The sequence below is a fragment of the Scaptodrosophila lebanonensis genome, unplaced genomic scaffold (assembly GCF_003285725.1).
Source record: "Scaptodrosophila lebanonensis strain 11010-0011.00,11010-0021.00 unplaced genomic scaffold, SlebRS2 tig00000085-arrow-pilon, whole genome shotgun sequence".
NCBI lineage: Eukaryota > Metazoa > Arthropoda > Insecta > Diptera > Drosophilidae > Scaptodrosophila > Scaptodrosophila lebanonensis.
The window spans coordinates 83,294-102,599 of NW_022060564.1; the positions used below are offsets into that span (position 1 = coordinate 83,294).

The following is a 19,306-nucleotide window of genomic DNA, read 5'->3' on the forward strand; positions in this document are numbered from 1 at the left end:
TTGTTTGGTTGGTTGATTGGTTTTTGCGTTACTAATTTTCTGGTAAATATTGGCTGTTGCATTGGATTTTAAATCCCATTACAAAAGCAGTCTCTCAAACTAGTTCTTTTTAATGCTTTATAATGCAATGTTTTGACTCTTTTTTTTTAAATCCCAATTCGATTTACATGATTATAGTCGACGCCTAAGCAGCAGCCTTATTGTGTCCATTTTCCATTGGTCGTATGGTGGGCGTATTGCAATTGCAGCTATCGTCGTTGGGCAAAGCCTGTTGCTGCTGCTGTTTTTGTATTTGCTCTAGGCGTGTTTTGTACGTATATAGCGACTGAAGTGGTACGTGTAACAGCTCCACAATTTGCGTAAAGTTGAGTTCTGCAGTAATCAAGGGAATAACATACATATTTCTTCTCATATACGTATACGCACCGTTTTCTGCAGTGATATAGCCGTGTCTTATCAAGAAATCAATGACTACGGGCGCCGAGGTCGTCTTGAAGTCCGGTGTAAACACGCGCTCCACACACTCGTTGGCCGGAAGCAACTCAAAAGCCTGTACCTCGCCATCCGCATTATGGGGCACAAAATCGACTGGTAGCTCTAAATCGAATACGTATTCGGTGTTGGGAAATAAGCCCTGATCGCTCTCAAAGAAGAAAGAAACACAACCGGCTGATACCAAATTCTTAACGAGATCAGTTGGAATGGATGCCTCCTCGGCCGCCTCCTTGATGGCCGTCTCCTTGATGCCATATCCGACGGATAGGCCGCCACCTACCATGTTATCCCATTTTCCAGGCCACGTTTCTTTAGTGTTCGAGCGCTGTTGTAGCCAAATGCAAAGGCCATGCTGCGGATGGCGCACAAAGCCGTTGATGTCCACACCATATTTGCGGACCCCAAACAGCGGAGTGGCGGCTCGCTCCATTTTCAGTAGCCCTTTGTGCTCGGACTTCACCTCAAAGTATTCGTCGCGCCAGCCGTGAAGTGCGGAGAAGATGCCATCGGTGCGTAAGCTCCGTAATACTTTTTCCAATTGTGCTGTGCGTTCGTTGTAGTCACGAAAGGCTGGATTTAGCTCCACAAGCCCCTGGAATTACCAACTGCTGCAGTATGTTTACCAATTAGCCTTTGTGTCGGACTTACCTGATTTGTGGACTCACAGTCACGTATGCAAAACACTTCTGGATACTTGCGCAGCTGCTTGAATACATCCGATTTAATTAGTCCAACTTGTTGACCTTCGACGAGAAATGGACGTATGTCGCCCTTTTGAAAACCTGTGCAAAAGACAATAAATTTATCCCTTAATTAATGATACTTGAGGTGTGTGCTCTACACATGTGGAACAATGTTGATGCGAACACACACCTTTTACTGTCCATCTTTTATTAATAAACCCGGCGTGTGTTGCTGTGTCGCTTAAAATTAGTCTTTCACCTTTGGGTGGCCATCACAAATTAAGCAGCTTAGTTCAATTGCCTCGAGTAAGAATCACGAAGGATGGCTGTGTTTTTATTAATATCGGTGATTAGCACGGCTTCGCATGAAAGCCGCGGAGAAGATCCGTGTTTTTAGTTTAATCGTAAGAAGAATAGCTACTATACATTGGTCGTTTTATTTTAATAACGTGCGTTATTTTAAAGTACAACAGAGGGTGCCGCTTTTTGCCATAGTGTGGAATTTATGTGCATATGTATTTTTAAAAAAGGTATTCAACTTTCGGAGATTTGTATGTATATATATACATATTTTAAATAATAATAGCTAACCAACGGAATCTTGAATGGGCGTGTGTTTGAACTTTTAAAATATAAATAGCTGATTACAAATATGTTCTTTTATAATCCAAATTTCGACGCACCGTACTTTGGATTATATAATTTATAGTTAAGGCAATTAAAACCTTTTTTGTTAACTACTAGGGCTATAAAAACAAATAAACTATAAAAGATCCGATGGCCTCAGGAGCATTGATTAAATTTAAACATGAACTAAACGCGTTGTCTTTTATTTTTTAAAGTGAACTATAAGCACGGCTTGAAAAGTAAACATTCAAAAGTACTCAAGAAAAATAATCGAACCAGAATCATAATACTTAAACAATAAACACCAAGAAATCCTTATAATTATTATATTTTTAAGGATATAAATTTACTCCCAGGATCGCAATCTTTATTTTTTATTTATCATGATTATGTAAGTCTCAATCTAAACTACGAAAGCAATCCATAAAACTAGTTTAGGCTGCCTACAAAATTTGAATGGATCTGGAAGGTAACTAATTTTCTGATTAAATGTGCTTATTGCATCATAAATTGAGCAAATAAATAAATACGAGGAGGAAATGAAACAAATAAAACCAAAACATTTAAATCGTGGCAAAAAAAACTGTGAAAGACATCGAGCAAAACAAAGCACGCCAAAGCTTATCAAGAGAGAGCGCGGCGACGATGTCGCTGCTACAATCGGTTGACTATCTTGGCAATAAATATCTAATTATGTTTGTATGTATTTATGTTCATTGTTTTTATATTTATAAGGAGATAAGCTATTATTTAAAAAAATATAAATAAATAAATAAATAAATAAAAATAAAAAAAAAACAGGAGAAAGAAATGAAAATGTTGATATTTTAGACGTCACCGATTGACCGGCAATAAATGGCGCATGTTGCAAAGTTCTAGTCTCTTTTTGAATCTATGATTTTATAGGAAGAGATAGATACATATGTATATATGAACATATGTACACATATACATATGCGTAAATAAGTGTATACATTGTATTTATTTGATGCTGAATATTCTATACTGGGATATTTTTCTGCTGTTGCCGATGATCGCCGTTGTCGTTGTATGTACATAGTCATATGTATGTATGTATTTCTGTCGTCTGTTTGTCTCTTAATGTCACCCTCAGATTCAAGGTGAGATGATAAAATTGTGATGCCCATTACAAAGAATAGCAACAAGATCGAATATTTCTAGTAGGGCAAAAAGTTTAATATGACTAGATAATTTTCGAGAGACAACTGCAGTAGTGATTTGAAGGCCTTCGCATGTACACACACATATGTACATACAATGTGTGTGTTTATAAGTTTTATACTATACTCAGACAAGCATAATATTTTTTAATATATGTGTGTACATATGTATACACATACATACATAGGAATTGGGCGCACTTGCCGCGATTGCCTGATAAACACGCTCTTTCATAATCAAGACGCTTGATTGATTAGTGTTGAATTTATTGTTAACAAATACTTTTTGCTTTTAATTTTTGTTTATAGGAGTACAAAGAAATGCAATCGAGTTTCCTGCACTAGCAGTTGTTGCGTTTTCTTTTATATTGGAATGTATATCCGTGCGGATTTGAATATCAAACACTGCCATTGTGGGTTATTTTTTAAATTGTTACTATATACCGAACCATTTATTTATTATAATAAACATATGGCTAAATTGTAACTTATCAGCGGCCGAGTTCCCTAGATATTTATCAGCAGCAACAGGTGAAATGTAGTATTTGTACACGTCATCTCGTTGGGCTCTTGTACCTGTCTATACCTTATATTCATTATTGGTCGGATTAAAAGTAGAGTGCTTGTAGTGGGGAACCTTATGGTCTTCCATCGTGCGTTAGAAAAAAACAGCCACGTTTTATGAAAATTTGTCGATAAAATGTCAATGTCATTCAGGCTGTGCAGTGCTGCTTTTAAATGCCAGCTATTTGGCGCCTGTTGACTGAAGGATGCTGCGAAACGAAACGGGATGGAATGACGGCTAACACACACACAAGTGTACACAAACTAATCGATAGCCGGAGCAAAAGCAAGAGCTTTGCAATTGCAGTAAGCGTTGGCTGCACCCATAATATGGGCGCCCAGCCGCCCACTGTCGTAGCCGAAAACAGCAATCCATTTACATACACACGCACGCACAATATATGTAAATACATACACAAAGGCATTGACTTGTAGCAGGGCTACGGGCGGGCCAAACCCATTTTCATGGTCAGAATGTCGCAGCCGCCCGAGTTAGTGTGCACAATTACTCACCTAATAGGTAGAAATTGTTAAATGTCTGTGCCAGTCCCAACAGACGCGACAATTTAACTTCAGTTGACGACATTGCTTGAAGGTACAGGACGATTGGAGCTGGGCTTGCCACAACAATATTAGACAAAATAAACGCCGGCTTCGCCCCTTGTATAAGTCAAGTCTATCGCCCTGCTTTTTTTTTAATAATTTGGCTCTTGGGGCTTATATTGTCTCCACCTGGGGCGCACTTGTCAATAATTGTTTTTGCTTATTTTCACAAATATTAGTATCTTTGGATCTAAAACAACCATAAAACACCGCCCAATTGCAACCGCGACCCACGAACACTCTTGAGATACTAGCCAGCAGCAGCGACCACAACAGCTGACAATTATTATCGATTTATTATTTCTGTCCTCGATGTTTTTGTCGTAAATATCGAGGTGCTGTGCTGAGCAATTTATATTTCTCAGTGTTGGGCATCACGCGTGTTGGGAGCAGAATGTCACGCTGTCAGTAAAAAACTACATGTTAGAAAAAAAGTTAGAAACATAAGCAGAGCACGGGAATCGACGTTGGTGCCCCATTGTGTTGTGTACTACAATTAATTTGGCAGCTGATTGATAGAAAATTAGTAACCTACCTGGCTACGCACGCGAACAAATTCAAAAATGAGTGACGACTACCTAAGGAAACCATTTTCATTGGCGCCCGCACCAGCCGGTAAGCATACAACATGTGCATTACGCAATGTGATAGGCTGTTACATGGCTTGATGGCAAGGTTAATAATTCTTTAATGAAACTGATGTTGTTTTTTCCTGGATTTGTTGCAGTCGATGATCAACAAGCAGCACCAACAAACTACACATCGGCTACGAGCACATTCAGCAGTGCGCCAGTTTCGCCATACCTCAACTATGATTCACGATTCCTGCAGCAAGCACAGCCGGAGTTTATATTTCCAGAGGGCGCAAACAAACAACGTGGACGTTTTGAATTGGCCTTCTCACAGATCGGTACGTCCGTGATGATTGGCGGTGGTATAGGTGGTTTAGCGGGCATATACAATGGATTTAAGGTTACTAGAGCCCTTAATCAGTCAGGAAAATTGCGGCGCACCCAGTGAGTTAACAATGTCATTTTCGAATTGAGGCCGGCGATCTTTAAATGTAGATCTGTTTTTGTTTCATATTTGCAGATTAATAAACCACATCATGAAACAGGGTTCGGGTACGGCAAACACATTGGGCACGCTGGCTGTGCTCTATTCGGCATGTGGCGTGTTGTTACAGTTTGTTCGTGGCGAAGACGACAACCTCAATACAGTGATCGCGGGCTCGGCCACAGGGCTGCTATACAAATCCACAGGTATGGATGCAACTTGTAACAAACATAAACTTCATGTAGGACTTATCTTTTCATTTCATCCCGACCCGAATTAATAGCTGGCCTGCGAAAATGTGCACTTGGTGGTGCGATCGGCTTAGGGATCTCGTCGGTCTATTGCTTATACTTGCTGGCGCAAGAGAACAGCACGAACACAAGTCCAAAATTCCTGTAGGTGAGATTGGTAAGCGTTCAGGCACTCGATTGTGACACTGGTCTACACAAGTTGTGTAATCCGGTTGATACGCTTAACCCTGAAATATGAAGTTCTGTTTTATATTATAAATACACGTACATATATAGATTTAACCGGACTCATTTGATTTTTGTATATGGAAGCCAACCACTCCAATTAGTTCCTCTTAGGCCCAAATTATTGATGTTTTGTGTCATAGTGAAAAAAAAGCTGGATAATGTAGACCATACCCAAAAACAAAAAAAAACAAACATCTTAAATAAATATATGCTTTAAGTGCACCATTGCAAGATTTATAAGCTTAATGTATATGTATATTGTATGTACTATATATCGTTTATTACGCGACCTTTATCGGTTGTGGGCACAGCAGCAACAACTAAAACTGTCACGCCTAATAGTCCAAATCGACAGAATCGGCGCCGGTCAGTGCCAATACTTTCACGCCGGTCTTTTCGTCAAGGACATTGTTGGACGGTGCCTCACAGCTCGTATCCTGCGTCGAGCAAGTATTACAGTGACAGTTCACTGCCTCCATATAGTTGTATCGGCTGATGCTCTCGTCTGCATCTGGATGGCAGTTTTTTAGTACAGCCATAGCGTGCTGCCGCTGCGCGTGTACACAAACTGGATGGAACGAACGCTTATAGGGAAATTTCCAATCAGAAATTTCGCTGGAGTCACAGCGGCCCCAGCAACTCCAGACACTGACATAATCCCAGCACTCGCGTCCTTGTAAATCTGACTGGGTCACTTTGTATGTGTACACGCGCCGATGGCAGCCCAATGGAGCAACAGTGGGGCCGCTGCTGATGGGCTGTAATTCGATTAGCTGGGCGGCGGCGGCTACTTGCAATCCTGGCGATGCTATGTATATAAGCACAAAAAGCAGATGCATCCTGAAGAACGAGATAAATATTATTGTTGTGATAAAGATTGAATTTTCATTTATTTCGGTGATGAGTTCTCACGCAAACAATTTGATGCAAACTACTTTATCCGAAATCGGACAATTTAGAGCATAATTTACATCTTATGTCTTTCATAAAAAACAAATAAAATAAAATATAATCAAGATTTTAAAAATAGTTTTAAAACTCACACAAATGCGACACTTATATCCATTGCGTTCGCACTTGTTTGAATGCCAGTAAATGTGCCGTTAAAAGCGTGCGCCACGCGTCGTTTCCAATTGCGTTGTGACTTGTTTCTTTGTTACTGGCTGCTTTTTATACAGCCCGAGGCGCTGCAGGAGCATTGAACACACGCATCCTTAACTCTTAATGTTTTCCCTTTCGCAAAAGTCACTTGAAAAATATTCAATGCACAAACTAGAAGGTGGTGGGACACACAAGTTAAGTTTGCTTTTTTATTCAGAATTTATATACATACATATGTACATGCTTTGTTACATTGAATTTTTGGTTGTTGACTTTCATTTATACGACGATTTTTTAAATTTTGTGTGGAATTTTTGAAATGGTATTTCGGAAGAAAGAATATGGCTATAGTTATTAATCTTTTATTTGTCAGACGAACTGCGAATGTAATGACATATTTCTTAAATAATTTCAACTGAGGGTTTTGTTCAGTGTAAGCATGCATATTACATGTTCGCCATTACGCTAGCATTGTTTGCCTAAAAATAAACTTTCTTTTCTAATTGTTTGAGTTTTGCATATTCAATTTTTGCATACTCGTTACCAATTTAAATTCAAATATACGACTGACGTACAAAAAAAAAAAAAAGAAATAAAGGAAAATGAAACAACTCTGTACTATTTTTAAATTACTATTAAAACGCAGCGTTTATTGTATGTTTATATATGTATATGGTATATAAATATGTATGTATTGGTGTGTGTAGTATGCAAATAATTTTGATATGCTTTAAAAGCTGCTGTGAATTTTAGCTGACAGGTCCGTTGCAAAATACGTACAATTTGTGTGGAACTGTATACCAAAGTTAAGCAAAGTGGTTAAAGACGTGAAGGGACTGTCGCGCTTGGGGTTATGCAACAGTATTCGCCAATTTGCGTTTCAGTTGTACTTGTTGTTGTAGGGCCGAAAACAATTGAAATTTGAACGGACGTGGGCTACGCTGCGAGTTTCTCTACCAGAAATACCTTGGCCCACGCTTACGCTTCCTCTAGTGTTGACTGCTCATTTTGTTTCTTATTCCCATTATCTATATCTTTTGATTTTGTTCGTTCATTTTTTTTTTTGAGCATATGAGTAGTTAAAATGTCTTGCATGGAGTAGAAACTGTGATGAGTCTGGGGGCTTGAAATCAGGCGCGACGACGAATCTCATGGTGCGATCCATAGCGCTGGTTGCGCAGCTGAACTCGGAAACGTCGATTGTTGTCCTGTCCACGGTCTTCAATGATGCGATTAATGACCACGGGCTGTGCTGCGGCTGCTGCCATTACAGCTCCAGGGCCGGGCTGTAGCAGTGGCACAGCTGGCACAGGCAGCGCCAGGGGGGGCAGCGGCAGAGCTGCGGGCTGATTATCTTGGGGTACGGGCAACTGCTGCTGCTGCAGCTCCTCGCCCTCCTCATCCTCGTTGGGACTCTCGTAGTCATCCATGGCCACATCGTTGGTCTCCACGACTGAGTGCGATGGGTTCGCATTACCAATATCCTCGCGCGCCATCGCCGTGGCCATCAGACGCTGACGTCGTTCTTCCATTAGGCGATCGCGCTCCTTATGTATGTAGTCGCGCTTGTTCGGTAATCCTGCCACATTGTTGGCCGAGAGCGCGGAGCGCACAATGTTCATGTCCGTCGCCTCCATCCACTCATCAGTCTCGGCCACATAGCACTCGGTATGTGAAATGGTCGACACGCCATTGAAACCTCCAATAGCGAAAATCATGTCATCGATAATTTCCAGACCGAAATTACTGCGCGAGTGGTTCATTTCGCGTATGAAATGCCAGGTCTGTGAGTCTGGATCAAAGCGCTCGCCAGTGGATAAGCGTGCAGTGCCATTGAAGCCACCGATGACGTAGAGCTGTCCGCGAAAGGCTACACAGGATACACCCGAGCGACGATGATTCATGTTTGGAATTCGCGTCCAAATATTCGTCAGTGGATCATAAAACTCTGCACTATCCAGACACTCCTGACCGTTGAACCCGCCAGTGGCGTAGATACGACCATTCAGAGTGCAGGCGCTGGCATCTGATCTTTGCATATTCATGGGCGGTATAATGGACCACTGGTTGGTTCTCGGGTTATACCGCTCCACAGTGTTCAATCGATTATGTCCGTCGTATCCACCAATGGCATAGATCATACCGTTCAGCTCTGCGACGCTCACATAACAGCGGCGACAATGCATGGGCGCGATCTCCCCCCACTTCTTCTTCACGGCATCGAAGACGCGACAGGTGTTGAAGTACTCGACGCCGTCGTACCCACCTATTGAATAGATCTTGAAACCCAATACTGCCGTTCCGTGATAAGCGCGCGGTCCCGCTGGATCTTCAGCATTTATGTTAACCCAACGATCGGCGCGCGTGTCATAGGTTTCAATGCAACCCTTTGAAGTGCCACCGCTCCAGCCGCCAATCGCAAAGATGACCTCGTGCGGTAAACGCGGCATAGCCAACGGCGGAGTCGTAAGCTTGGGTTGAAAGGGCATATCGTAAGGCACATATAAATTGTTGCTGTTTGAGAAAGGGTAGGAATGATTACCTCTTCGGCTTGTGGGTTAAGAAAATCCAGGTCATACATGAATTTAAAGGTATCGACAATTAATGGCTTGGCTGCTTCGCATTGTATGACATAGGGATGCTCCTTAACCTCTTCCATAAAGCACTGCAATGCAAGAAAACAAAAAATTGTGAGTATAATGGTGCCTTCGGCTCACACAGTAAACACATAAAAGTACCTTCGGGGTCATAAGTCCGAGTCGCACTCCAGTCATTAAGTGTGCCACATGCTGTTTGCGATTTTCCGGCTCGCGATCTATCCATTTGACACACAACTTCCACACATAATCCTCTTCGCGGGTATTCAGCTCATCATCGCTGATTATGCTGTAGAAGTCCTTGATGTTCATGTCCAGTATGTCTGTATTTTTAGCGGCCACTTCAGTGAAGTAGCGTAACGTATAGTTACGTGCTTTTTGGTGCAGGTCCTCTAAAAACCTAAACCTACACGACAACAATTGGGTGGTAAGGGGATGGAATATAAAAAACGAACGACTCAATTAAAAGCGGATTAGGCTCTTTGACGAGTTGATGTGAATCAATTAATTGGTATTAGTGTTCATATTGCACTTACCGAGCGAAGCCCATGATGCTGACACAGTTTTCTGGCGTCAAAGTGCGGCTCAGATAGTCCTTGCACTGTTTGACTAGCCCCACCATGCCCACATAGTCGGCGCAGATGAGCAGCTCATGCACATTCTCGTCTGTTATGTTAGTCTTGCGAAGGTAGGCGTACTGGATGACACAGTTCATTATGGGCCCGCTAATGCCGGGTATTTGAACGAAGCGGTTATCCTCGCTGTTGCGGTTGCAGGCATTGAAGCCTGTGAATTGTGCGCTGCGGAAAGCGAATTAAAAGGAGCGGAATATTGGTTATACACTAACAAAAATATGCATAGATCAAAATAAATCAAAATTTGGCCGGTCAAGCTGTTTACTTTTTAATCCATCTCAACCTAAACTGAGCTTATATAGTATATTATTATTTGATTTTTGCGATCCTTGTTCTACTTACCGGAAATATGAACTGCATGAACACATGATAGCACGATGAACATTGAATGCCTGATCACCGACTGAAATTTGGGCATCACAAAGCAAATTGGCCTCACGCAACTCATTAAGCGTGTTTAACGCCTGATCGCTTACAGTCGGTGCTAGGGATTTACTTGATGGCTTCAGCATGAGCCCAGAACTGAGCTGATCACCGTTTGTTGTGCCATCCGCTTCCATCTCCATGTCTACATCCATAATATCCAGCTGACGCTCCTGTCCCTGACCGCCCTCATTCACACCGTGGAAATTGTTATTGCGATTCATGTCGAGCGAACGACAGCTCCAGAGTTAGTTGGGGTAGCGTTTCAGCCGGGGCTAAGTCTTAATGGGTGCGAGAAACACGTGTTTTGTTGATATTTTGAATTATGTGGGGTGTTTGAGGAGAAACGTCTCCGTATTCTACAATAGGAATAATGTTCGATAATTAATGAACGACAACGAGACAGTTCTTGAAACGAACTAACAAGGCTACTGAGGTTCGGAACATTAACGCTGTGCCCACTATACAGGCTTTACTTGTATACAAATTGTAATTCATTTAATTTGTTTAGTTGCTCATAAATCTTCCTTCTCTGACTAATCGGAGGAGTTTTTATATTATTTATTTATATTTTTAAATTACTATTCCTGTTACCTTTTAAATTCCTTTTCGATTATCATAAATATTTTGATGTATGAATGCATCTATTTCTGTTAGCGCATGATTTATTTTCAACATCGTCATGTTGAGCTTGTTATTAGTAGACAAAATGTCGCCATAGTAAAAAAGAAAATAAAACAAAATATGAAGAAAAGGAAATTTTATTTACTTGCCGTACTATGCCGTATGTTTTGTAGCTCCCATTTATTAATGACAGTTTTCAAATTTGCCTACATTTGTGAGTATAGTAAGTTGTTTAAAGCTGTACAAAGAAGATGGGGCATTTGTGTGTATTTAGATTAATCGGAAATTTTTTTGATTGATAAAACCTTCTTTGGGATTCTAGCTCACGTACTCCTATGTCGGTACAAAAATGTACATCGGAATTGTGTATATGTGTGTCTGTGTGTAAGCATATGTACAGAGCAGAGTTGAGCCACAGCAGCAACAGTTACAACAGTTGCGGGCAGAGCTTGGGCAAAGAGTACATTTATGGCCATAACTTCCTTTACATTATGATCCAAAGTATCAAGGCACATAAGCACTAACGGGATGTAATTGCAAAAGTTGAGTTAAGAGGTTTGGTAGGTTTGGAAAATCACTTATAATGGGGTAGTGGAGGGTCCATCAGAAAAAAAAACAAAAACTCGACGTTTCTCGGATTTACCAGATACCAAGATTGGTCATTCTAGCTCTTATACTTTTTAAGATCCTTACATTCATACATTCATAGACGCACAGACGGACAGATGAACTGATCAAGAATATATATACTTTCTGGGGTGTGCCACGTGTCCTTCCCTGTGTTACATGCATTCGTATTAAACTGGTATATCTTTGTACATTGCATGTGTAGGGTAAACATATTTTTATTATAGTTATCGTGTGGAAGGGGGCACAAGGTATTTAAATACCCGTTTTGTAAACAAACCACTCTTATTTATTTCGCTTCAACGAATCAGAATATATTTCTGATTTTAACGTTTTAAATTCAAATTTAACTCATTTATTTAAACACGAATAAGCATTTAAAATGGTGCTTAAGAGGTCCGCTCTTCTATTCATATTACGGTGCAGCCCATTGGGCACCAATAATAGCAACAAAAGCGTTTACCCCCCAAAACTTTTGCGCAGACGTCAAATTTGTAGCATAAAAACAGGCGCATCCCGAGCAGCAGCCAACAGTCGTCGTATTGCAAGGCTAGGAATCGCATCGTCTCATTTTTTTGGTAATGGGATCCTCGGTGTTTTTAATACTGATGCTCTGTTGCTTCTGCTGTATGGTCGTTGAGTGCAGCTTGAGCAGGGATGTTTGGTTGCGACCTGGCTGCCATAAAGTGGGCAACACAAGAAAGATATCCATACCAGACTGTGTAGAGTTTACCATCACGACCAATGCCTGCCGTGGTTTTTGTGAGTCTTATGCTGTGCCATCGGTTCCATGGGCAAGCGGCTCTCTAACAGGTCTATTAAAACCGCAAAAGCCAGTAGTTTCGGTCGGTCAATGTTGCAATATGATGAAATCGGAGGAGGTAAGTTCAATTGTAAAATGTGGTGGATTATGAAATTAAGTTCATGGAGAAGCTTAAGCTTGTACCTTCAATTAACTTCCAGATACAACGCCGTGTTTTGTGCATCGAAGGCATGCGCAATGTGACTTTTAAGAGTGCCATCTCCTGCAGTTGCTATCACTGCAAGAAGGACTAGATTTTCTTGTTTAATTAATGCCTGAGTCACTTTGTTCTGAATATCTACTAGCTAAAAAAAATAAAGATCCAAATTTGAGTTTAATTGCTATTTTTATTTTTTTATGCACAGAAACTCCTTGTTATCCATTATCAATTGGCCCATTTCGTTCAACGCTGTCTCTATTGACTTGCCGTACTGTGTGGCACATATTTTCTGGTTGGACCGCCAAGCAGATATGGCAATAATTATGTCAGCTGCACGTGGATTATAGCAGCAGCCATAGCCATCTCTGACTGCCGGCCCATAAGCCATAAAGGCTTCATGGTTGGTTGCCACCTGGGAGCTGCAGATGCGAAAATGCATAGACTTAGCAAAACCCTCGGACTTAAAAAACTTAGGCTGCGGCTTGCCATGCTCACGAGCCATTAGCCGCAGTCCAAGCAGATGTCGATCTACACCACGTCCTTGCAGCGCCAGCTTTGTGTACTCCTGGTGGCCATCGACGGCGACGCGAAGGGCCTTCAAACGCTGATTTCTGCTCGTCTTTGCCTTTGTCATAGCCTGCACAAAGTGACGTGACTCCATGGATGTGGAGCGTATGGTCTCGGTGCGTCCGCCCGAAAAGAGGCGTAAATGTGCAGACTCATATTGTGCGGGTAACTGACAGTGTTGCCGACAAAACGCCAGCTGCAATGCCATCTGTATAAAGCTGTCCGGATTAAGGCCTTGAGCTTTGATGAAGTTGTTCCCATAGCTCATGAACTTAAATACGTGAACCTGCAGTTGCGGCAATAAATTTTCAATGTTCCGTTCAGCTATTGTTAGCCAGAAACTAATGCATTTGTCGGGCGGGGCAAAGTTGAGCGGCGTTACACAGTTCGAATCTTTGTGCTCCTTGCAACCACATGTTCCATAGTTGGCATCTGACCTAAAATAAGGAATTGTAAATTCCAGATGAATAAGATATTTATAAATAATAGTGTGGAGAGAATTAAGAAAGCAATGCTAGAGGCGCGGGCTTTACTCTTAAAAATATAACACATACATACTTGTACAAGTATGTACATCGAGTTGTACAGTTACATTAGAACATGCATTTACATCAACATTGTGGCTATGTGTATCTATTCGTGACTATGTGTTCGTGTAAGTGTGCTGTACAGAGTTGAGCAAAGGCAGCAACAACAACACAGCTGCGGTCAGAGCCTGGCCATAGACATATAGACACAATTCCGATGTTAATGTGCATTTACCAGAGTTTAAATAGCCAAGGGGTATAATCGATCAACATTTTTGTTTTTATTATTACAGGTTCACTAAATTTTTTTTTCTGAATATTTTTTTTTTAATGTCTATGATTTATCCTTGTATTAGTTCAATTGAGAAAATTAGCGTCTGTTAACTTTTGTCTTAACATAATCTATTCCATACTTTTCCCACAGATGTTAAAACTTACAGTTTCTTCTGTATAAAATCCATCATCACGGCAACGGGCTGGCAATCTGCTGGTGCATGCTCGAAACAAAAACCAGCCATGCCATTGGGGTTAACAATGAGCTGTAAAGTTTTATCCATCCAACGGTTGGAGCTATTCTCCATTAGACCTCCGCCATGGAGGAGCTGCTGAGCAAGGACATTTAACTGATCCTCCTTAGTGGCTGGTACATTCCTATCTAGTGAGACCGTAAACAAAGCCTGCTCTATGACTTTTAAGACTTGTAAGTTCTTTGGATTACGGCTAAGAAGCGCATAGGTTTCAGCCCAATTATCTCGTTGGTCGTGGGTCAGGAGGCCCACGCTCGGTCCTTTGGTTCGTTTTCGGTTGTAGATGTTCGTCAAGAGTTCAGTCAGTACATCTACATGTAGTAATTTGCCGTTGTCATTGTAAATTGAAATCTTGTAGAACTGGGGGCTGGATATTAAAATTAGTCAAAATAAACCTTGACTGACTAACTTACGTGGTTGTTGTGTATAACCACTACATGGTTAGATTGGGCATGCTGTTCCAAAACATCACAAAAACGCCTTGGCTTGCGCACTGTACCGAACACCTTACAGAACTGGCTGTTATCCAAATTGAACGAGTCCATCTGAACAACAGGAAGTTTCTGTGCGTCAATTATCTCCTTAAACTCACCCATGCCGTAGATCACCTTTGCGACAAAGCTAAGAAATTTGGATTTGTTTTGAAAATATTGCATTGGAAATGTCATGCAGGGGCTTGTGAATATTGTAAGTGGCGCTCTATTCTCAAGATAGGCGACCCTTTTCCAACGATCTGCTAACCAATTATTTTCCAAACGACCTGCCTCTTCGAGCAGACGTTGGAGCTCAGAGCCCTCATTCTTTTCAAATTGGTTAGTTAGTTCTTCTTGTTCTTTAAACACCTTTTTCCTCAGTAGTGGTTTGACGGTGCGTAGAAATCGTTTGAGTATTTCATCTAATGGAACAACTGGATAAGTAAGCAGTTTTTGTTTCTTTTCTACGGCTCCTTTGGGATTGGGGGAAACAGTTGACAATGGTATTTTGTTTGACGGGTTTTTAAACGACTCTTGAATTGCTGCAGGTTTACTGTTTTCTGTAGATACCTGTTTCCCAGTATCACTAGGAATTTGTGTAATCTTGCCACTGTCCTTTACATTCGGCTGCGCATTTGAAACTGCTTCCCGAACTGCTACTTTCGCTGATGCCTTGGGCTGGTTGACCTTTATCAGTTCATGTGTTAGTTTTGGAGATTCAGCGGCCTTTAATGTTTTTGAGGCAGGGCTTTTCTCTACTAAATCAGCTGGTATTTTGGAAGATACAGCAACCGACTGCGTGGTTTTTGTTGATTGAAAGTTTAAGTCCTTGGGATGTTTAGGATCCGCCGATTTATCTTTGCTATAGCATCGGGAGGGACCTTTTAACTGATAATATTTACGAATTGTTTTGTAGTTAATTATAGTTAATGCTCATAATCCCAATGGACTTACAATGTTGAAAAAAAGCTCACTAGTGAGTAGAAAACGCATTGTGAGCTTATTCTAAATGTTATTAATTAAAATGCATGGTTTTGTGAGCTCAAGCTAAATTTTGAATGTAATCGAAAAGAAAAATGTAATAAGAAAAAACCCTTTTTGGATAACTAGATCAAAAAATCGATTTTGGGTGTCAGGCCTTATAAAAATGACTCCCGCGTTTTATCTAATTATATAAACTGGTATTTTATTTCACTTATGAATTTTATAACAACTTTTTATTTAAAATTTGTGTGGCCCATCACAACTTGCTTTGGCACTTTGGCTTTTCCGGTGGTGGAGGCGGTGGTGCGTGCTCAGCCAAATTCTTCATCTCTATAAGTGAGGCTGCAAGAGTTTTCGCGAACTTTACGTGATTGGTAATATTATTGTGACGCCATGCAGATATGGCAAATATTATGTCGCATTCCCGAGGATTATAGCAACAGGCATAACCATCATCTGTAGCAGGACCGTACCCCATGAAGGCATCATAAGGGGTGGCCACCTGAGATGTAGACACACGGAAGTGCGATGACTTAACAAATCCTGGAGACGAGTAGAACTTGGGCACTGGCAAGTCGTTTTCAACAGCCATCAGTTTCAAGCCAAGCAAGTGTCGGTCGACGCCGCGTCCCTGAAGAGCCAATTTGGTGTAGGACTGAGGGTTTAATATTGATATTAAGAAAGGATAAACAAATATGAACAGTTTTAATAAAAGTCAATGGAGTTAAATTTACCTGATGGCTGTTTACCGCTTTGCGCAGTAATTCACCTCGGTATTTATCCGTACCCTTACATTCATCCACGGCACGGCAAAATTCTACAGACTCATTCGAGCATGAGCGAATGGTTTCCGTGCGTCCTTCATCGAAAATTCGGAGATGGGCGGACTCGTATTGAGCTGCCGGCACTTTATGCATTCTGGAAATAAGGTGTGTTATGTTATATAAAGATTGTCCATTGTGGATTTATCCATGCACACATACTTATAGAATGTTAGTTGCAAGGCGATTTGTATAAAACTGTCCGGGCCCAAGCGCAACTTCTTAATCACATCCTTGCCAAAGCCCTCGAATTTAAGAACTTCCATTTGCAAATTATATACCAACTTGTCAATATTACGTTGCGCTATGAATACCCATTGCTCGATGCACGGATTCAGTGGACAAAACTTGAGCTTTGATGCGGGTTTGTAGTCATCCGTAGCACCGCATTCACCAAAAGATTTGTCCTCTTTCCTAAGTTTAAATATTTAGTATGTAAACAGTTAGTAATTAACAGTTATGGGCATCGCAATTATTAGTCTACTCTGTCTAGACTCACATTTTTTTAACCACATAGTCCATCATCATTGCTATAGGTTGTCCTTCAGCAGGGGAATGCTCATAGGTGAAACCAACCATGCCATTGGGATTTATGATTAACTGCACAGTTTTATCCATCCAGCGGTTGCTGCTATTCATTTTACTACCGCCACCGTGTATTAACTGAAGTGCTAGTTGATTGGTTTCCTGCCCTGGTTCCGGTGTCATGCATTGATCAAGGGATACAGTAAACAGTGCGCCCTGTATTACTTTTACGGCTTCACTGTTTCCAGGTAGTTTTACGAGATGCTCGTAGGCCTCAGCCCAATTGTCTCGTGTATCCGTGGTAAGGAGTCCGAAAGGTGTGCCAAATGGGGAGCTTGCCTCCATTTCCATGATCTTCTTAATTTCTTTGGCCAGGACTTTAGCTGACAATAAAGATCCGTTACAATTGTACAGCTGCATTTTGTAAAACTTTAAAAGGAATGCAATATGAGCTACACATTTAGTTGCTTAATGAAAAGCTGCTGCTTACGTGATTCTTGAAGAGCACAACTACATAGTCGGAGCATGGATTGTATACGATACAATCTGTAACACGCTGTGGAATGCGGCACGTGCCGAAAACCTTGCCAAATTGGCTGTTGTCCAGCTCGTGTTTCCCCATTTTCAAGATAGGCATTTTACCTGCATCCACCATGTCCTTAAACTCGCCTAAGCCAAAAACAACTTTGGCAGCATAGTCAACATACGCTTGTGTATCGGCAAAATTTTGCACGGGAAATGTCATTCCAGGGCTGACGTAGACTGTAACGGGGTCGCGATATTGCAAGTAGGCAACTTTAAGCCAGCGATGTGCCAACCAGTTCTTCTCCTCACAGCCTGTCTCCACAAGCAGTTTCTGTAGCTCGGCTCCTTCCTCGTCGGCGAACTTCTTAGTTATTTTCTCCTGCTGCTCATATTCCTCGCACGTTAACAGAGGCTTGACAGTGTCCATGAACCGCTTGAGCGTCTCCTCCAGCGGCAGAACATGATATTGCAAAAGTTTTTGCTTTTGTTTCGTCTGGCATTTGTCGCCCACATCGTTCTGATTACTGCTGCTGCTAAAGTTGACGGGCCGTAGTCTTACAACGGCATTCGGAGTTTGATAGGTAATCGAGCTTTTCGTCTGCAATGTCACAAAACTATGTTCATAAATATGTATATTTGTAGTAATGGATTTTTCACAGACCAAATTCCAAAATACTCTGCCCTTGCTCAGGAATCTCATATCGGTTATTGGCTTTAGGGCTGTGCTAATGCTATAATTTGGGGCACTGCAAAAGCGGAATAAATTTAGGGCAAAGGTAAAAATAAGTGTCTGCAAAAGAGTGTGTTATTATTAAATTCACCTTTGGAACATAATCTCACGAAAACCTTTGGAGTGCAAGATAAACAAAAATGAACGCCTTTGCCGGAGCAACCGCAACACTAGCGTCGGCAGTGTTCGTCTTTCTTTTTATTGAGCTATTAATTAAAACCAAAATAGTTGAAGTCGTAGTCCACGTAGGCAAAAGTGCAACAAGTTGCTTCACTTTCAGCTACCACGACCGGTTTCGTTTTGACTGATTTTGGCCACTCTTAACTTTAGTGGCTGTTGCTGCCGGCGTAGGCGACACGTCGAAGACGAATGCTCACACAGGGGGGCATTCTCGAACCAAAACACTCACATTATCTTACGCTCTGTTGTGGGGCCGCCAAGTCCAAAGTCTGGAGTACTTTAGAGTTGCCTATTTAACGAAAACACATCGTTATTGGTTGACGTTAAAAGCACAGCTGTTTCTTTTTGTGGTTGCCATATGTGTTATATAAAGACAGATCTAATTGTTGAAAATACGTTTCAATTTTTAAAATTTATATTGATAAGATAAAGAGTGCATTAGGGATGGGCATGGCGTATTTCAGATATATGTACATATATATCGCTTTTTTAAAATAAATAAATATAATACTCTGAGAATTGGCACACACGGTATATGTTATTAAATTGTAAATTGTAAATTATACCCTGTACCCAAGGCATTAAAGGCTATATTAGTTTAGTGCAAATGCGTGTAACACACAGAAGGAGGTGTGGAAGTCCTCCAAAAGAATATATATGCTTGATCACCATGACAAGACGAATTGAAAGATGACATAATCCGCCGGTCTGTATGAACAAAAGGTTCTCAGGTAGTATAAGAGCAATAATAATCAAACTTGGTATCCAGGCTCCCCTATTCCCTAGTCAA

The 19,306-nt window shown here is 41.2% G+C and overlaps 7 protein-coding genes across 10 annotated transcripts; 2 read left to right on the top strand and 5 right to left on the bottom strand.

The window, feature by feature from the left end:
- Positions 1–103: 103 nt before the first annotated feature.
- Positions 104–4,380, bottom strand: LOC115626377 (uncharacterized protein YJR142W). The gene is made up of 4 exons (XM_030521732.1): positions 4,064–4,380; positions 1,144–1,277; positions 427–1,087; positions 104–372 (listed from the first exon to the last, which is right to left on the bottom strand). The coding sequence occupies exons 1-4, from the start codon at positions 4,134–4,136 to the stop codon at positions 185–187; spliced, it is 1,056 nt and encodes a 351-aa protein (XP_030377592.1). The 5' UTR covers positions 4,137–4,380; the 3' UTR covers positions 104–184.
- A 175-nt stretch (positions 4,381–4,555) lies between these two features.
- LOC115626378 (mitochondrial import inner membrane translocase subunit Tim23) lies at positions 4,556–5,747 on the top strand. The gene is made up of 4 exons (XM_030521733.1): positions 4,556–4,768; positions 4,881–5,169; positions 5,246–5,415; positions 5,493–5,747. The coding sequence occupies exons 1-4, from the start codon at positions 4,717–4,719 to the stop codon at positions 5,606–5,608; spliced, it is 627 nt and encodes a 208-aa protein (XP_030377593.1). The 5' UTR covers positions 4,556–4,716; the 3' UTR covers positions 5,609–5,747.
- Positions 5,748–5,884: 137 nt separating this feature from the next.
- LOC115626379 (thyrostimulin beta-5 subunit) lies at positions 5,885–6,805 on the bottom strand. Its single transcript, XM_030521734.1, has 2 exons — positions 6,732–6,805; positions 5,885–6,528 (listed from the first exon to the last, which is right to left on the bottom strand). The coding sequence occupies exons 1-2, from the start codon at positions 6,752–6,754 to the stop codon at positions 6,024–6,026; spliced, it is 528 nt and encodes a 175-aa protein (XP_030377594.1). The 5' UTR covers positions 6,755–6,805; the 3' UTR covers positions 5,885–6,023.
- A 603-nt stretch (positions 6,806–7,408) lies between these two features.
- Positions 7,409–10,815, bottom strand: LOC115626259 (kelch-like protein 10). Of its 2 annotated transcripts, none has more exons than XM_030521567.1 (5): positions 10,364–10,815; positions 9,923–10,186; positions 9,528–9,792; positions 9,369–9,454; positions 7,409–9,303 (listed from the first exon to the last, which is right to left on the bottom strand). In XM_030521567.1, exons 1-5 carry the CDS (start codon positions 10,666–10,668, stop codon positions 7,920–7,922), a joined length of 2,304 nt encoding a protein of 767 aa, XP_030377427.1. In that variant the 5' UTR covers positions 10,669–10,815; the 3' UTR covers positions 7,409–7,919. The 2 variants fall into 2 exon arrangements, with proteins under 2 accessions (XP_030377427.1, XP_030377428.1); XM_030521568.1 differs by having other exon boundaries at positions 7,409–9,260; positions 9,332–9,454.
- Positions 10,816–12,244: 1,429 nt separating this feature from the next.
- Positions 12,245–12,835, top strand: LOC115626261 (thyrostimulin alpha-2 subunit). Its single transcript, XM_030521570.1, has 2 exons — positions 12,245–12,576; positions 12,659–12,835. The coding sequence occupies exons 1-2, from the start codon at positions 12,277–12,279 to the stop codon at positions 12,749–12,751; spliced, it is 393 nt and encodes a 130-aa protein (XP_030377430.1). The 5' UTR covers positions 12,245–12,276; the 3' UTR covers positions 12,752–12,835.
- Positions 12,825–15,797, bottom strand: LOC115626260 (carnitine O-acetyltransferase-like). The gene is made up of 4 exons (XM_030521569.1): positions 15,706–15,797; positions 14,692–15,639; positions 14,190–14,638; positions 12,825–13,661 (listed from the first exon to the last, which is right to left on the bottom strand). The coding sequence occupies exons 1-4, from the start codon at positions 15,742–15,744 to the stop codon at positions 12,845–12,847; spliced, it is 2,253 nt and encodes a 750-aa protein (XP_030377429.1). The 5' UTR covers positions 15,745–15,797; the 3' UTR covers positions 12,825–12,844.
- A 113-nt stretch (positions 15,798–15,910) lies between these two features.
- On the bottom strand, positions 15,911–18,848 carry LOC115626293 (carnitine O-acetyltransferase-like). 3 transcript variants are annotated; one of them, XM_030521620.1, is made up of 7 exons: positions 18,746–18,848; positions 18,268–18,352; positions 17,572–18,204; positions 17,056–17,510; positions 16,719–16,970; positions 16,470–16,653; positions 15,911–16,390 (listed from the first exon to the last, which is right to left on the bottom strand). In XM_030521620.1, the coding sequence occupies exons 2-7, from the start codon at positions 18,304–18,306 to the stop codon at positions 15,992–15,994; spliced, it is 1,962 nt and encodes a 653-aa protein (XP_030377480.1). In that variant the 5' UTR covers positions 18,307–18,352; positions 18,746–18,848; the 3' UTR covers positions 15,911–15,991. The 3 variants fall into 3 exon arrangements, with proteins under 3 accessions (XP_030377480.1, XP_030377481.1, XP_030377479.1); XM_030521621.1 differs by having other exon boundaries at positions 18,756–18,798; XM_030521619.1 differs by lacking the exon at positions 18,746–18,848 and adding an exon at positions 18,428–18,689.
- Between the last annotated feature and the right edge of the window lie 458 nt (positions 18,849–19,306).

Excerpts from the sequence above, each read along its gene's own strand:
- LOC115626293 (XM_030521619.1), bottom strand. Across the intron at positions 17,511-17,571 it reads TTGTGCTCTTCAAGAATCAC|TTTTACAAAATGCAGCTGTA; the intron begins GTAAGCAGCAGC and ends TTCCTTTTAAAG. Across the intron at positions 16,391-16,469 it reads AAGCGGTAAACAGCCATCAG|TCCTACACCAAATTGGCTCT; the intron begins GTAAATTTAACT and ends TTAAACCCTCAG.
- LOC115626259 (XM_030521567.1), bottom strand. The coding sequence starts at position 10,668 with ATGAATCGCAATAACAATTTCCACGGTGTGAATGAGGGCGGTCAGGGA. Across the intron at positions 9,793-9,922 it reads AGCATCATGGGCTTCGCTCG|GTTTAGGTTTTTAGAGGACC; the intron begins GTAAGTGCAATA and ends GTTGTCGTGTAG. Across the intron at positions 9,304-9,368 it reads GTCGATACCTTTAAATTCAT|CAACAATTTATATGTGCCTT; the intron begins GTATGACCTGGA and ends TTTCTCAAACAG.
- LOC115626377 (XM_030521732.1), bottom strand. The coding sequence starts at position 4,136 with ATGTCGTCAACTGAAGTTAAATTGTCGCGTCTGTTGGGACTGGCACAG. Across the intron at positions 1,088-1,143 it reads ACTGTGAGTCCACAAATCAG|GGGCTTGTGGAGCTAAATCC; the intron begins GTAAGTCCGACA and ends TGGTAATTCCAG. Across the intron at positions 373-426 it reads CTATATCACTGCAGAAAACG|AACTCAACTTTACGCAAATT; the intron begins GTGCGTATACGT and ends TGATTACTGCAG.
- LOC115626378 (XM_030521733.1), top strand. The coding sequence starts at position 4,717 with ATGAGTGACGACTACCTAAGGAAACCATTTTCATTGGCGCCCGCACCA. Across the intron at positions 4,769-4,880 it reads ATTGGCGCCCGCACCAGCCG|TCGATGATCAACAAGCAGCA; the intron begins GTAAGCATACAA and ends GATTTGTTGCAG. Across the intron at positions 5,416-5,492 it reads GCTGCTATACAAATCCACAG|CTGGCCTGCGAAAATGTGCA; the intron begins GTATGGATGCAA and ends CCGAATTAATAG.
- LOC115626260 (XM_030521569.1), bottom strand. The coding sequence starts at position 15,744 with ATGCGTTTTCTACTCACTAGTGAGCTTTTTTTCAACATT. Across the intron at positions 15,640-15,705 it reads GTGAGCTTTTTTTCAACATT|TTAAAAGGTCCCTCCCGATG; the intron begins GTAAGTCCATTG and ends AAATATTATCAG. Across the intron at positions 14,639-14,691 it reads TGGTTATACACAACAACCAC|TTCTACAAGATTTCAATTTA; the intron begins GTAAGTTAGTCA and ends TCCAGCCCCCAG.
- LOC115626261 (XM_030521570.1), top strand. The coding sequence starts at position 12,277 with ATGGGATCCTCGGTGTTTTTAATACTGATGCTCTGTTGCTTCTGCTGT. Across the intron at positions 12,577-12,658 it reads ATATGATGAAATCGGAGGAG|ATACAACGCCGTGTTTTGTG; the intron begins GTAAGTTCAATT and ends ATTAACTTCCAG.
- LOC115626379 (XM_030521734.1), bottom strand. The coding sequence starts at position 6,754 with ATGGATATAAGTGTCGCATTTGT. Across the intron at positions 6,529-6,731 it reads GATATAAGTGTCGCATTTGT|GATGCATCTGCTTTTTGTGC; the intron begins GTGAGTTTTAAA and ends CTCGTTCTTCAG.